This window comes from Bombus pyrosoma, linkage group LG5 (assembly GCF_014825855.1).
Source record: "Bombus pyrosoma isolate SC7728 linkage group LG5, ASM1482585v1, whole genome shotgun sequence".
Classification (NCBI taxonomy): Eukaryota; Metazoa; Arthropoda; class Insecta; order Hymenoptera; family Apidae; genus Bombus; species Bombus pyrosoma.
The window spans coordinates 4,310,477-4,325,740 of NC_057774.1; the positions used below are offsets into that span (position 1 = coordinate 4,310,477).

The window sequence follows — 15,264 nt, forward strand, 5'->3', positions numbered from 1 at the left end:
TATTTCAGTAATAAAAATTCATAATTCCTCTTCAATTTCAATAAACGTCACCTAATACATTTGTCCTTCTTTGTACCATAGCATATATACTTCATTTTTTTTTTCTTTTATTGTTTTCCTTTTTTAACATATGCACAGGATTAAGTCGTGCGCATGTGTGTTGAAACGTTCGTTTATATATGTATATATATATACATGTATACACGCATATATGTATATATATATATATATATACATGCATCTATTATGCACACACGACACACACATACTTTGCGTATCTCTACTAGAATCCCGCCTGTTCTTACTAACATACATACATACGAAACATGCGCATGCGAAATGTCACATGAACACGCGCGTCGATATTATATATACTCTATATGTGTGTAAGTGTAACTGGTAGCACTTTTGCCGCGGCGACACGCGTGCACACATATACTTTTTCGACTGAATAACATGTATACATTATATTCCAATTCAAATCACAAAAACACGGTCTCCTGTACGACAATCGTGAGAATAAAAATAAGTGTCGCGATAGTTGTACTAATTAATATAGTATAATAGTATTAGTAATAGTAATAGTAATAGTAATGGTAATAGTGATAGCAGTAGCAGTGATGATAATAGCACTGTTGGTATATTTCTCTTCCTTTTGCATTTTATCCATAATAACGTTTCTTTCCTCCTATTTTCCTTAAATCTTCCGAGTCTTATGCATACGTATCGATAATTAATCACCGTAGCCGCTTACCAATAATCACCGTATATACAATATACATACAAGTATAACATTTGTTGTATGCCGTTTAACAAGATTTACAATTATCTTCTTTTGTCGTTCATTATGTGTATATAAATATATAAATTTGTATGGTCATACATAAATTTATATATTTATACTGATCATAGGCGTCTATACGTTTGTGAATAAAAAGTTTTATATTTATGTAATTGAATAACGTTCTCTCTACTCTCGATAATCAATATTTAATTAGTTACTTACATGTGTAAGCGACACGACAAACTACAGCTGCCGAGACTCACGGAGACGAGAATCGAACAGCACGTGTATTAGTCGAGAATTAGTTTGTGTTAATTAATATGCAACTATCGTTTCACATTTTTCCCCGACAGTAGATTCTCGGTCAGCTAAAAAAAACTATTAATTTACACAAACTAGATGCATCAGACAAGTTGTGTCCTTTTATACATTAAGTAAAATAAACATTCTAGCTGAATATTATTAATATATTTAATTAATCTCTACCTAACGTGTTATTTGTTCATATAATCAATATATTAATACAGGGACATACGGTAATGAGGTCCCGAAACAGAAATCATTTTCTATTTACCTAGTTTCGAAATTCGTTATACACTATTTTACAATTGCCTATATAATTATTTACAATTCTTTCCGCAATAGCGAATCTATCTGTATGTCGCCTAATCCACAGTTTCTTCACTTATAATATGTATATACATTTGTTGTGTATGCAAGAAAAATATTTCTCTGAATGTAATTTAATTGGAATTATACATATCTTTGGATCGTGACCAAAAATAGATTTAAGTAACAACTTGTAGGTGGGGTATTCTCGATTAAGAATGGTCAATCATTGCGTGAATTGTCCACGTGTGCAACCTTAAAAGTCAAATGCGATACGCGCTAACTAAATAACACGATAAGTCGACATAGTATAACAAACGTTTCTTTCGTTGTGTTCGATAAGTAAAACGTAGCTCAAAAAGTAGAACGCGGCTAAGTATCCTTAAAAAGTACTATAATGAAGATAAACAAGCCTAAAGGAGAGAGCCAGTCGCAAAATATTGAGATTGACCATTCTTATTCTAAATCATAATATTTATCACTTACGACGAAGATTAATATTCTTTCAACATTACTTCGATATGCAAGTGCAAAAGCATTTTTTTCACTTTTTCATTATTTTTTATACTGATCATTCTATACTGATTAAGTTAATAAATTCTTCTATCTATTATCTACTATTGACATAGGCAAATGAAGTTTTCCACCTGATGGCATTTTTTACATTATTACGCGTGTTTGTTTGTTTGTGTATATGTGTGTGTGTTTTCACGCGATCGCACGTGTATGTGTGTAAGATTTATATTTATATATTAGTTTCATAAAAAAAATTAGGTATATAATTGCAAAAATTCTAAGTACGTCAAAAATACCATCAGGTTGTACTCATTAATTTGTGCTTTATCCATTAGAATGTATAACGAAGAAGTACCTTTTTCAGACCTTTTAGAAGCAACAGCCCTATCACAGTGTGGCTCGGAGATGAAGGCTATTTCTTTCTCCTTATGCGGACCAGACTTTATAAAACAGACTCTATTTGTTTAATTTCCTTCTCGGGTGGTTCTTGTGGAGATGGTGCAGTTTCTACAATTTCAGGAATATCTTCTTCATTCTCTTCTTCGATATCTTCATCAATTGGAGTCAATGTATCTAATATCACAGGCTGAGTCTGTAATAGAATTATTCTTACTCGTTAATTTACAGTACTCTAAATAATATTTATTACTTGTTACTATATATCTACCTGCGGCGTTGTGCACCGTTTCATAGCTGGCGCCATGAAACTAGTAACTGTGCTTATAAGGAAGAAAAATCCTGCCATAAAGAATGGGATACTGTAGCTTTGTGTTGCGTCATAAACGGCACCCGCCAAAGGTGAACCAATGATAGCTGCAGCTCCTCTAAATAAGATTAAAAGACCAAATGCATTGGTCAATTTGTCTAGCCCTAAGAGATCTACCAAAATAATCGACGTCAAAGAAATGTATCCAGCTGAAATATTACACAAACATATAATATCGAAGCAAACAATGAGATCCATAATAACATTTATTAATTTTAGTACTTACATATAGCTATACCAAAAAGAATGCTCATAATGATATAAGCAGGATAAGAATGGCAGAACGGTATTGCAGCTACAGCAACTGTCGATATAATTAAGCAGATGTTGTTCAATAATAGTGAATCGACTTGTGGAAAATCCGCGATATATCCACAAGCTACACGGCCCAGAGTATTAGTAATTCCAATTATAGATACTAAATATGACGCAAGAGTCTTGTCAATATTCTAAAAACAATTAACATTGAAAAACTGATCATATAACAAACAATATGTAGTAAAAAGTATATCCTATAATCTTTAACGTACATCTAAGACCGCAGCGTCTAATAAATATACAAACGGCACGTATAATCCAGCCATTCCAAATACATTACTGATACCAATTAAAAGAAACACTGGATCCTTTAGTAAAGATAGATCCATCATCGTTGACAAAGCTTCTTTAAACGATTCAGGTAATACCAAACAGGGACATAGAGGTTCTGTAACATTTACTATGTTTTAATAAATGTTTATGAATAGTTATATTTGTATTTTTTGAATTACTCACGCTGAGGTGCCTTTTCAATATCGGTATCTTTAACATCTCCACGTACGGATTTTGATAATGAAATAACACTTTGACGATAATTTGCAAGTGATTTTTGACTCTGATATTCTGGTAAATTAACCACACTGCCACTGTAAAATATATCCTTCCGCGATAGAGGTCGAATAATTTGTGGTTTCTCTTTTGGTATACTAGATTTGCTGGTAGTAAAAGTAATACTTTCGCCATCCTGTAAAACGTATCATTTATGGTATAGCTTAACAGTCCTTCTTTTTTTAATTAAGTATATTTTTAAAAACTCATGCTAAAACACGTACTACATCTATTTCTGCATTATTATTCCGAGAACCCATAACGCTGCTCGTCGAAAGTCTTAAGTGCAAACTCTTTCTAATATCGCCATTAGAATTCAACGTTGTTCTAGAGTTCTTAATCGCACTAAGACTTGGTTTGTATCTCTCGCTAGTGCTAGTTTTACGGATTCGATCGAAAAAGGGTACAGAGCCATTTTTAGGTAAACCTTGTACGTGAGTTGTAAAAGCAGGTTGAGAAGCATTTCTAGGAATTATTGGTTTGAATTCGCTTTCAGACTTTTCTGACATATCTTTTATATCTTTGGTATCATCGATATTTTTTCTGCTTTTTGATTTAGTGGAAATACTTTTTAAGTCCATACTGCCACTATTACTAGTTGCTCCACTGGAAGAGTGTTCTTGTACTTTCACCTCCGATATAGTGGGCAGGGTTGGCACCGTTGGAACTGGTGTTAAAGGAGTTCCTTTAATATTACAAATACATGAAGTACATCGTAAAATACGGTGGTGTTCGATTGTCAATATAGTTAATTTTAAGACAGATTTTCTCACCAGGCACTAATTGGTCTAAATTGAAACTGGAATGAACACCAGGATCAATGTTAATAGGCATTTTCATTCTTTTCTCCATAGATCCATCAGGCAGTTGTACCATAAAATAAGAACCTCCGATACTTCCACGTTCCATTTGAAATCTTTTCTCTTCCGCCATTCTTTGTAATAATGGTTTAACAGAAGAAGCTTTTGGATATTCTAATGGCCTCATCATCGCACCAAAAACCTGTAATTTTCCTGTTGTTGTTATCAAATATACGATTTATGTTCCAGAATGTCTTAGAAAGCTAACAGCTACACTTACAGCACAATTTAAAATAAGACCAGCCAGAATTAAATTTGCTCCTTTCCAATTATATGCTTCTAGTAACATTGTTACAAGAGGTGGAAATGCAAATGTGCCAAATCCTGAACCACATACAGCAATGCCTGTAGCTAGAGATCGTTTAGTTTCAAAATAATAACCTACACAAACTACTGCTGGTAAATATATTAGACCAAATCCAACTCCTGAAACAGCATAATTATTACAGCATAATCAAAATGTAAATAAGTAAATCAGATTATAATCCAAAATATTATACACACCTCCCATAACACCATAAGTCATCATAAGCATATTTACACTGGTTGAAAATGTTGAAAGTACAAATGCTGCTGCACCTAAAAAACTTCCTGCCATACATACTGCTCTACATCCATACTTATTTGTTAAAGCACTGACAACAGGTCCTAAAAATAAATTAAATCTTTTTAACCAAGACATTATTAGGCTTGAAAGAAAGATGATATTTATAATATAGAAATTTACCAGCACTGAGGTACATGCCAGATAACAACGAGCCAACCCATGCAGTTTTTCCTTTTCCTTCTCCAAAATATGTAACAAATTCTCCCAGAAAAACGCCAAATGTATAAGCAATACCATCTACTATCATGTTACACATGAATGATGCAAATACCACCACCCATCCGTATCCACCATCAGGTGGAGGTGGTATATCATGGTATTCGCACAGTGAACCCCCTTCATCTTCTGGAGATGCTTCGTCACTAGCTCCATCAGTGGCAGTTAATCTTGCATGCTCTTCTACAGAATATTCACTGTCCGTCTGTAAAATGGTACAACAACATTCATAAATTTGTAACTGATATACATAAAGTGTTAACATTTTCTTATTTTTCTAAATTTTCTCGAACATTATTCCAACAAAGTAATTCACCCTTCTTAGAAAATTTGAATGAATATTTGTTTTTAAATCTTGTTACATTGTAACATTGATATTTGTGTTTGCCTTGAGTAAAGTAGTGGCAGTTCACCTTGAATACTGCAAGAAAAGCTTCATTTCATGCCAATGCATAAATACATAGGCAGATTATAGATATTTCTACATGCCTGATTAACAGATTGTTAAATAAGAATACTTATAGATTTCAGAAAATCATGCAGATTCAACTACGATTTTATGACATCATTTTTACGAGTGTAAATTACATTCCTCCGTTGAAAATAAAATGAAATTATGAGAATGGAATGAAATAAATCGAAAAGCACGCTACTGCGGAAGATATCTTTTGGAGCGTAATGTGAGAACGCGCGGCCGTATTATAAGATGATCTCATAACGCAAACGTAAGCATAGATATGGCTACTGTGACTTAACCATTCCCTAAGGCTACGTTTATCCAAGGTAAAATAGCATTTCCTTTGAATCTAATAAAGAGGAAGCGATATTGATCACGCGATAAAACGATCGTGTTTAACGAAAATTCCTTAAAATAAGGAAATTTTAAGAATGCTAGAGAAGAAGATAATACAGATCACATAAATGAGTGTAATTTCATGCTTCCTTAATTCTGCTGTATTCTTCGAGTCATTTTCGACTCAATCGTGTCCTTCTATCATTCCTTCACCTCGAGGAAAATATAAAAAAGTCGTCAATGATATTTTTAAAACACCTTCTTCAAGATATTTTAAGTCCTTCAACATGAGTGAGATTGGGATATAAGAATTCGAGAATCGCAGCAACGTTATAAGAAGAAATATTCGTAAGGAGTTTTTTTATAGGAATGCCAAAGGATCGAAGTAGTTCCGTACAATGACCTCGAGTATGTTAAAATTATTAAACGAATTTAAATACAGCGCTAGAGCATAGGACACGCATATCGATAGGCTTAATAGTGACTTAGCTTAGCGGAATGGAAGGTCAACCCAATCAGCTGATCCACTGTCATTAGAATTGGCAAAGCGTGCGCCACCTAACGTCAAGGCAAACGAAGCTCGACGAGATCATTGTTTTCGACCTTGTTTCCGTGGCGGTCGGTGTCACATTCGCAACGGGTGCAAATCGTGCACACAGCCATGCAGTAGGTACATGGCTGTGCTGACAACGTATACATATGCGTGTATGGTGTGCCAGCCGTACTCTGTTCGCGTTCGTCAGAACCTTCTGTGGGAAAGTGTAATTTATGTTGATTGTCAAGGCTAAGTCACGTGTCGTCCCCGAACCAAACTGGACAAACAAACGAAGCAATTACGACGAGAAACGATGTAAAACGGAACGAAACGAAACGAAACGAAACGAAACGAAATGAAACGAGAGTGCCTCGAAACTCGAGGTAAATCAGATCACCCAAGAATGAAGAGATCGAATCACGCAAGAGGCGCGTAAACGTGGTAGCACGCGCTTTACCAAATAGAGACAAATCTTCGAAACGTACCGTACTGATCTTTCGCACGCGACGCGAGCCGTATTGGCTGTACTGCGACTTGTTGAGCGACACGCGCGACATTCTACGATCGCTTTAATGTCACACTTCACTCGTTTCGCCGTTGGCCTCCGCACACTTATGCAAAGTTCTATTTTCGTAGAAGTGCGCGCAGCTGCGCGTTGTATGTTCTTTCTTTCCCGTGACTTTATCCCGTGGCAAGGTTTTACCACGCTGCGTCTCTTACGCGCGACTTTAACACACTCCCCCTGTTAGCGAATAACAGGAGTAGTAGTATCAGTATCACTCGTCAAAATCCGCTGCCATGTCTTTCACACTCGCGCGCTCCCGTGTCAACTCTCTATTGTACTGCCATATCGCACGCCTTAGACCAATTAACGGATTGACGGTTATTCAACGGAAAGAACAGTGTGCAACGGCCCCTTAAAAAAAGTACACTTTTTTGCAAAGATTGAGAGTTCACGTTCTATCTTGTCCCTCGTTGCAGCGCACGACAACTGTACACAACGTATATACGCGCGAGGTGACGCGTCTCAGCCAAGCTCAGATCATCAACAAGGTCTAGCCACGAGACATCGGATGCACGCGAACGAAATGACACTGTATACCTCGTAAATACGGCACGCGCAAATTGTCATGACAATTTTGCCGGCAGAAACGACTGGTTTCTACTATTGAACATATAATATTTGCGTATCACTACGCACTACGATGAATCTATTTATATACAAACACCGTAGTTATAGCCTTTCTTCCTCCAACGTCCACGAACAAAGTAACTTTGTTCTCTACGCGTACAACGTTCTTTTCTCTGTCATCGTGAATGGCTTTGATAAATGATCTTTGGTGTAGTGTAAAAATATGTAATGCTGAATGCGACGGAACAGCATGCAATGGTGTGTCAATAATACGACAACTCGATCGTCGTTTTGGCGATTACGAACACGCGTGCAGTGCAAATGCAAATGCACTGTTCTGTTTACCACTGTTCTGTCCTAGGCGAAGTCGCGATGCACCAATGACTAAACAGCACAAGTGTCCGTTGAAAATTTAAGTACCCGCCGGACAAAAGAGCTGCTTACGACAACGAAAGAACACGGACCTCTCGTTGAAGCGGTAAGCGGTACTGATCGGTTGTGCGCGAAAAGTTAACCTATAAATGCGAAGCGTCTCACACGCGTCCCCTCCCTATCTCACAATTACGTGGCGCGACAACCAGACGACACTCGAATTTGCATCGTTCATGATTCTAAAAGAAGCCTTGAATTTTCACACGTACGCAGTTTTCGCCTATCGCGGTTTGTTTTAATTAAAGCAAAATGCCTAATTTACATATTCTGCACTATAAGAAATACGCTTTATACAGGGCGCAACGGTTCGATGCAAAATCCGCCTAAAGGAGAAAAAATCAATACGAGAACGGTTATAGTATTTAAAACGACCAAATTACATACCAAATTATAAACTTTCTCCTTGTTTTTCTCCATGTTGCAAATAACCGTACGAGCAGTTGATGCAATCGTAAACGATATAGAATTAAGGAAAGATGTTATATTTGAAGAGAACAAAGAAGAAACAGACAATAAAATGGCAGAGGATCGGTTTAAAAATTTCAACGGCCGTTTCCATATAGCTATAGCATGGACAAGTGTATTTGATATAAAATGATTTGTGTCCTCACGAAAGTGTTACACAAATGAAAGCTATAAAGCATTAAGAAGCTGTGATCATGATGTAAACAGTACGAATCTATTGTTTCATTTACTTTTATGCCTATAACAGTTTTTCGTAGAAATGTCATAAAAAAAGGATATTCAAAATATTTATAGTATAAAACATTTCAAATTGAACTGAAACAAATTTTAAATTTTTTCTAGCTAAGAAATTGCTCTAACCACGCATCTTTGTGATCGACAAAAAAGCTCGTAAAGTATTGCATTCCATTCACAAAGTCGAGATATGCTTGGTCGACAAAGGAACACAAAAATAAGCAGCTCTGTGACACTGCGCTCCACGCGAGGCCAAAAACCTTTTCGTTGTTCATATCCGTCCAACGAGACAATGTTTGTATCAAGGGCTATTTGATGCATTATTGGAGGAATTGCAACTCCGACTAACCAACACGACGCAGCTCAATGTCACTCAGCTCTGCGCGGATGATTCACATTTGGCATAATAATGGAGAGATCGACATGTTATTTCCTCTAACGTGCAACTACAGCAGCAGCTTTTGAACTTACGTTTAATGTTTCGACATATTGTTCCACGCTAGCCATTAGTCCGTACTTAATCTTGTAAGCCACGCGCTGTAGTAGCTTTTTTCAATGTCAGGGGTAGAGGGACAAGCCTACCTTGTCACCCGAGGTTTATGCAATTTTTAGAGTTAGTTGTTTCGAGACGTTACCTCACTAAACAAATATTTGCTGGCAACGATCTCGTACTTTAGGAAGAAAGTGACAGTTCCTGATGCGGTGTTATTATCTGGTGGCTTCGAGAAATCATGTTCATGGTCGAACGGCTGAATACAGTAGTGTCGCGTTAACTGGTCAGAATTTTGCTGGCCATTGTTATCCCTGGCCAATTCTTCGAACTGATTTCGTAGTGCGACTCTCTGGACTCTCTTGCACAATAATTTACAAACTAATAATATTAGTTAGTAATATTAATGAATCGACAATTTTCAAATTGTAAGTGTGTGTGTGTGTGTGTGTGTGTGTGTGTGTGTGTGTGTGTGTGTGTGTGTGTGTGTGTGTGTGTGTGTGTGTGTGTGTGTGTGTGTGTGTGTGTGTGTGTGTGTGTGTGTGTGTGTGTGTGTGTGTGTGTGTGTGTGTGTGTGTGTGTGTGTGTGTGTGTGTGTGTGTGATCTCTTTATTTATATTATTAAACTAAATGTGTAAGAATTTATTTGGTTTGCAAGGAAGTATTACCAAGGTCTTTGGAATTTTATTTAAAATAGTACACTATGTGAAAAATTACTTAAACAGTTTGATTCTCTCGAATTCTATCTTTTCTTTGTTCCAAACATCTGTTCGAAAATATCTCGCACTCAACAAGGAAGAGAGATACTCGAGATTTCGTAAAAATATACCTCCCTCAATAACTGGACAGATAAGGTCCCAACCCGTGGCCAGTTAGCGAAGCACTACTGTAGCCATACGGGAAACATCGTACATCGTAAAGTGACCATCATATCGTAGCGTGACGCGCGCACTAATAATCTAAGTTGATGCTTACACTGGCATGAAATTAATCTTGCACGCAAAGGAGGTTACCAATAAATATATATCATATGTCGTGTTATCAAGATTATCGACAATGTACATGAAATCTCGATTAATCGATTGCCATTTAACGATGGCCGTCTCCACGAAAATCACCAAACAATCGAATTACAGCGAACACAAATGAGAGAGCTAGCGAAAGGAGGCGGGGCGATGAGGCAGGAGGGCACTAAGTAAACATTCTGAAGATGATCTCGAGTCGATGTATAACAGTGGTGGAAACACTCGAAGAATCAGCACCGATAAAAGGGATAGGTAGATGGGAGGAGAATGGTACCACTGGTATATAACGTCGATCACGCGAGAGTTACTGCTTCAACATGCTGCATTCCACTGGGTGTTCTCTGTGCTCGTCTCTACGCACGAGTACATTTATGAATTAATTAGATAATAACCAACGACAATTAGCGTTGAAGGCACGATACATGAAAACACCATCTGCTTCTGATCTCCGCGGAAAAATTAACAGGCAGAAGCAACGGTACAATACCGTTTTATAAAATACAATCAATTCGTAGTATTTGACGAAATAATAGCGACGGAAGAATTCTGTTTACTGAAACAAAATATGTATTATATGAATGATTTGTCAGCCGACGAGTACTATCGTAATTTCTTTGTCTCAACCTAAAATAAGGTTGAGCTCGAAACAATTACGAATCAATCGATTTGAACAACAACGATCGTGCATCTTTCTTTCGAACTTCCAATTATAAATCTTTCGAAAGCGTCACGAAACGTGCAGAAACGCAGATAACATCAATAATTTAAAATAATCGCGAGAACATCTGGTCCTCGTCTTCTCGGAAATGTTAACGGCAGCAATAGCTTAAAATGACTCAGAAACCATAAATGAGAGCTACATCATGATATTTTCTCGATTTGCAACAGACCATTGTTTACGACGATGCTAGCCCCTTCTTCGTTGTCTCAGTTTGCTTAGGACCGCGAGATACCAGGAGCCGTGATAAACGCATGAACATAATAATCGAGAAAGGAAGAGCATGTTCCCTTTGCTGAATGAATCACATCGTCTGACAAGAGTATACGCTTTAAATTATCATAACCTCACCGGATTGATATTTTTCTCCTTTTATCTGTGCGTATTTATTATGTCGCGATAAGCTGTTCGGAAAATTTATTGAAAAGATTAGAGCACTGTAGAACTGCTGAACAGCAGTTCTTACGAATTCGAAGAGACGTCGATATCATTGATATTACAAACGATGCAATCCAACCTAATCGTACTTACTTAATCGACTCGAGGGAAATAGGGAAATTAGCTACTGTTTGTAATCGCGATTGTTAATCGCCTATTTCTTCCGATTATAAGATTAACTGTCGTGATCATGTTCATCGATCTTTTTAATCACTCTTAGTAAATTAATAATAAAGCCCAAGTGTGAGAAATTCGTTTATCAATTATTGAGAGCAATTTATTCGCGTCGACTACAGTGACTCACGAAAGTATTTACTCGCTTATCATAGAAAACTTTTATGAATATATTATACGTGTTATACAAGAGGTTTTGAAACTTCATCGACAATGAGATGAGACATAGCATACGGTAAGACATTGTATTTGGTACAATATGAATACTGTTGAAAATGACTTCATTAAATAATCAACTATTCAAATATTTTCGTAACCTCTGTGATGTGTACGTTTAGAATAAATATCTTGTAACTTGTATATATGTATATTTAGTCATGACTTATGAGTAATGCTAATGAAGTTTCAAAATGCTTTGTAATATAATAATATACGTAATATATTCGTAAAAAATTTTAGTAGTATGTGTTGAAATATATTCGTGAGTCGGAGTATGTTCATTTAAACAAGAGGGCCTTCGATAGAAGCAATCAGATTCATGGACACGTTTTCCTACTTACGACCTAACGCTCTTGGGCCGAATAGCCCAAGGATAAGGGAAATACTCGACATCGATACAGTACGATAACGAATTCAACAAACACTCAAAAGATAAGATGTTCGCACGTAGTAAAATACATCTTAATCCATGGCTCGACACCAATCCATTGTAAACTGGCACGTGATATGGTCTATGTCTGCAAAAAAAGTAATAACATCCACAGACTACACCCAAACGTAGAATCTCGTACGCGAAATCTGTCTCTGTAATGTTACCGGCAATATATCGATGGGCCATTCGTAAATGTGTATTATCGGTGCCTTAGGTAGGTAGAAGAGATCACTTTCACTTGTGCGTATCGTGTCTAACTCGATCTCCTCGTACATTTCGTCACTTGAATCTAAATCCTCCATAATCCGTGGTAATCACGATCAACGATATTTGCCGAAAATATAACACCCCGTGAGACTTGCCAATTAATGATTTGTATACACGCGAAGAAGAGAACACGTTCACCACCGTCTGTCGCCGCTGTTCCGCTATTTATTCAAATTGAATTTCGCGTTAAACCGACAAAACAATCGATTAGTATTGCTTCGACCTTCCCTAAGTAAGGCCACGTGCTGATACATCATGGTATACATGGTTTACATTGAAATTCGATAGTTTGGATTCAAGGACGAGAAAGTTACGATTACCGTTTACATCGAACGCCATCGATGCATCGCAAGCGTAATTGAACTTCGATTAGATATATCTGTTTATCTCGATGTGAAAATTTAACGACAACACGGCGACGTCTACAATTACGATTAACAAAATACGATACAAATAACGAAGACAATATTATGAACATTTTTGCAGACAATCATTTCATTAAAAGACGAATCAATCTTACATACCTTATTCTTAGGCGACATCGCGAGATGCTGGCAGCAATGTTCTATTTAAATGAAGATGAATACACCCCCGTCGTGAATGAGAAAGCGAGTGAGAAAGAGAAAGAGAGATGGCAGGTCTTGCGCCACCTGAGTGGACAGCGTCCAGCTGCGGTATGGGAAACAAGCGATATGAAAATGCGCGCTGCTCAACCACCGGCTGACTTATCGTATCGCAGTCGTCAAGTCTGTCCGATTCCCCACTCTATGAAATATCCATCTCACTCCATTTTGCTTGCCAACTGTTCTCTGTGTATACTATCACTCGATTTGTTGGATGCTTCCCTCTTTGTTTTTACAATTTATTCCTCCATATGCTTATCCTTTTCTCATTCTCTTTGTTGCACTCGAAACCGACCATCTTCCTTCCGCTACCAGATTTCCACACGTCTCACGATGCGTATACAGAACGCGCTGCTGCTGCTACCGATCTATCGATATGTACAAAATCCTGGCTATGTGTACGCCCCGATATTCCAAATATGCTCAAGATATGGTTAAATGAACATCTCCCATATAGTAGTCACGATATTACAAACTTTCAAAACGATGCGATATCAGCAAACGATATCGTGCGATTTAACTATGCGAATAACGCTATGATAGAAGCATAAAAGAAAACGACACCACAGGAGGAGGAAAACCCGCGTAAAAGAACAGCGGAAAGGCTTAAATCTCTTTTACCGCAAAATTTTCGTGGAATTCGATACGATCAAGCGGAGGTTATTTTCTAAATTAAACAGTTCCGTGTGTTTCGTCACGAAAGGAGTTCTAGCGCAGATGCGCGAATACGTCTCTGTTTTATGACGAAAATAGAGTAGCAAATCGTAGCGTTCGGCTCACCCATTTCACGTGTTTTAAACACCGCTTCGGTTCCTTCGAGCTTTTTCTACGATGACTTTTCCACTGCCTTACTATACGGATATGAGTTGAATCATGACATAAAGACTAAAAAATTAGGAAGCAAGCACGTGAAAAGAAGGACGATAAATAAGAAGATGAAAGAGACTTACGACGTTATTGGCCATAGGTTTCGCCTTGATCTGCAGGCCATCATCGTCACCGATCTGCTCCCCGATCTGTTCGCGGCTGCTGGCGGGGCCCATCTCGGCGCCGCGGCGCCCACCCTAAAGTTAGTTGTCACTATCTTCAACGAAATTGAAACAATCACAGCTTCGCGATCCCGTGTCCCCGTGTACGAGGAACGAGATCAGAGCTATTACCAGCCGGATGACACCTCCTTCGGGCGGTCCGGTGCGCCCCCTTTCGAATTATGAGCTCTCCATTGGTGTTGCATGAACAATCCTGGAAGTCGTAGCTGCTCGGTGACAGCTTCTTCCGGACGATCACCGCGACCTTCTTTTTCTTCTTCCTCCCTCCGAGTTTCTCTTGCCCTCAGTCCATCGGTGTTCTAACGCACAATTATACTCTGAAGAGAAGAGAAACGGATCTTGCTCTTGTCGAAGGGAACGGTCGTCGAAGGATAATAAGTTATTTCTTCGGAGTGCGGTTAAACGACGATCATACGTCACCGATCGTTTCCTTTTCCGGTATTCCTCGTTACGACCAATTTGGCGAAACAACGACACGACCGCCACCAATAGCACCAATTCCAGATCAGTTCGAACCCTCAACGATGGCGAAGACGAGGACGACGACGACGAGGACGTAGCATACACCCCGCGCACGACCTAGTCCACGGAATTTCGATCCACCTTCCAGGAACTTACTACGTGCCGCCTCCCCCGATCCGTTTCGTTCAATCGTTCGCGTTCCAGTGTAAAATTGCGAGAAAAAATTAACAACCACTCTGTCACCGTCCTCGCTGTCGTTCGCGTAAGTATATTCACGGTACAGCTAGATGATAGAGAACGTAAAAATTCTGTTGGAGAGAATTTTCTCGCAGACGATCCCGCCGCGGGTGGGTAGCGCCGCGGCGCCCCGGGATCAATAAAACGACCGCCCGGCCGTCGCCTTTCCTAGGTCCTGCCTGCCTGCCTGCCGTGATCTCCCGTTTACGCGACGCTGGACGTCGCGACGCGTACCCCCCCGCTACTCTTCATACCGCGGCCGCGAACGCGCCGGACCTATGCGTAACACGCATGCGCGATCTCCTGTCGCGCA

The 15,264-nt window shown here is 38.5% G+C and overlaps 1 protein-coding gene across 7 annotated transcripts; it reads right to left on the reverse strand.

Moving 5' to 3' along the window:
- Positions 1-2: 2 nt before the first annotated feature.
- LOC122567848 (monocarboxylate transporter 3) lies at positions 3-15,053 on the reverse strand. 7 transcript variants are annotated; one of them, XM_043726932.1, is made up of 12 exons: positions 14,364-15,053; positions 14,154-14,267; positions 5,130-5,430; positions 4,907-5,050; positions 4,623-4,828; positions 4,316-4,544; positions 3,767-4,227; positions 3,450-3,678; positions 3,206-3,381; positions 2,902-3,124; positions 2,577-2,824; positions 3-2,501 (listed from the first exon to the last, which is right to left on the reverse strand). In XM_043726932.1, exons 2-12 carry the CDS (start codon positions 14,244-14,246, stop codon positions 2,352-2,354), a joined length of 2,460 nt encoding a protein of 819 aa, XP_043582867.1. In that variant the 5' UTR covers positions 14,247-14,267; positions 14,364-15,053; the 3' UTR covers positions 3-2,351. The 7 variants fall into 7 exon arrangements, with proteins under 7 accessions (XP_043582867.1, XP_043582866.1, XP_043582871.1 ...); XM_043726931.1 differs by having other exon boundaries at positions 14,154-14,287; XM_043726936.1 differs by lacking the exons at positions 14,154-14,267; positions 14,364-15,053 and adding an exon at positions 13,105-13,302.
- Between the last annotated feature and the right edge of the window lie 211 nt (positions 15,054-15,264).

Coding starts and splice junctions, on each gene's coding strand:
- LOC122567848 (XM_043726932.1), bottom strand. CDS start 14,246: ATGGGCCCCGCCAGCAGCCGCGAACAGATCGGGGAGCAGATCGGTGAC. Junction 3,382..3,449: donor TATTGAAAAGGCACCTCAGC/GTGAGTAATTCA, acceptor TAAATGTTACAG/AACCTCTATGTCCCTGTTTG. Junction 2,825..2,901: donor TCTTTTTGGTATAGCTATAT/GTAAGTACTAAA, acceptor GTAATATTTCAG/CTGGATACATTTCTTTGACG.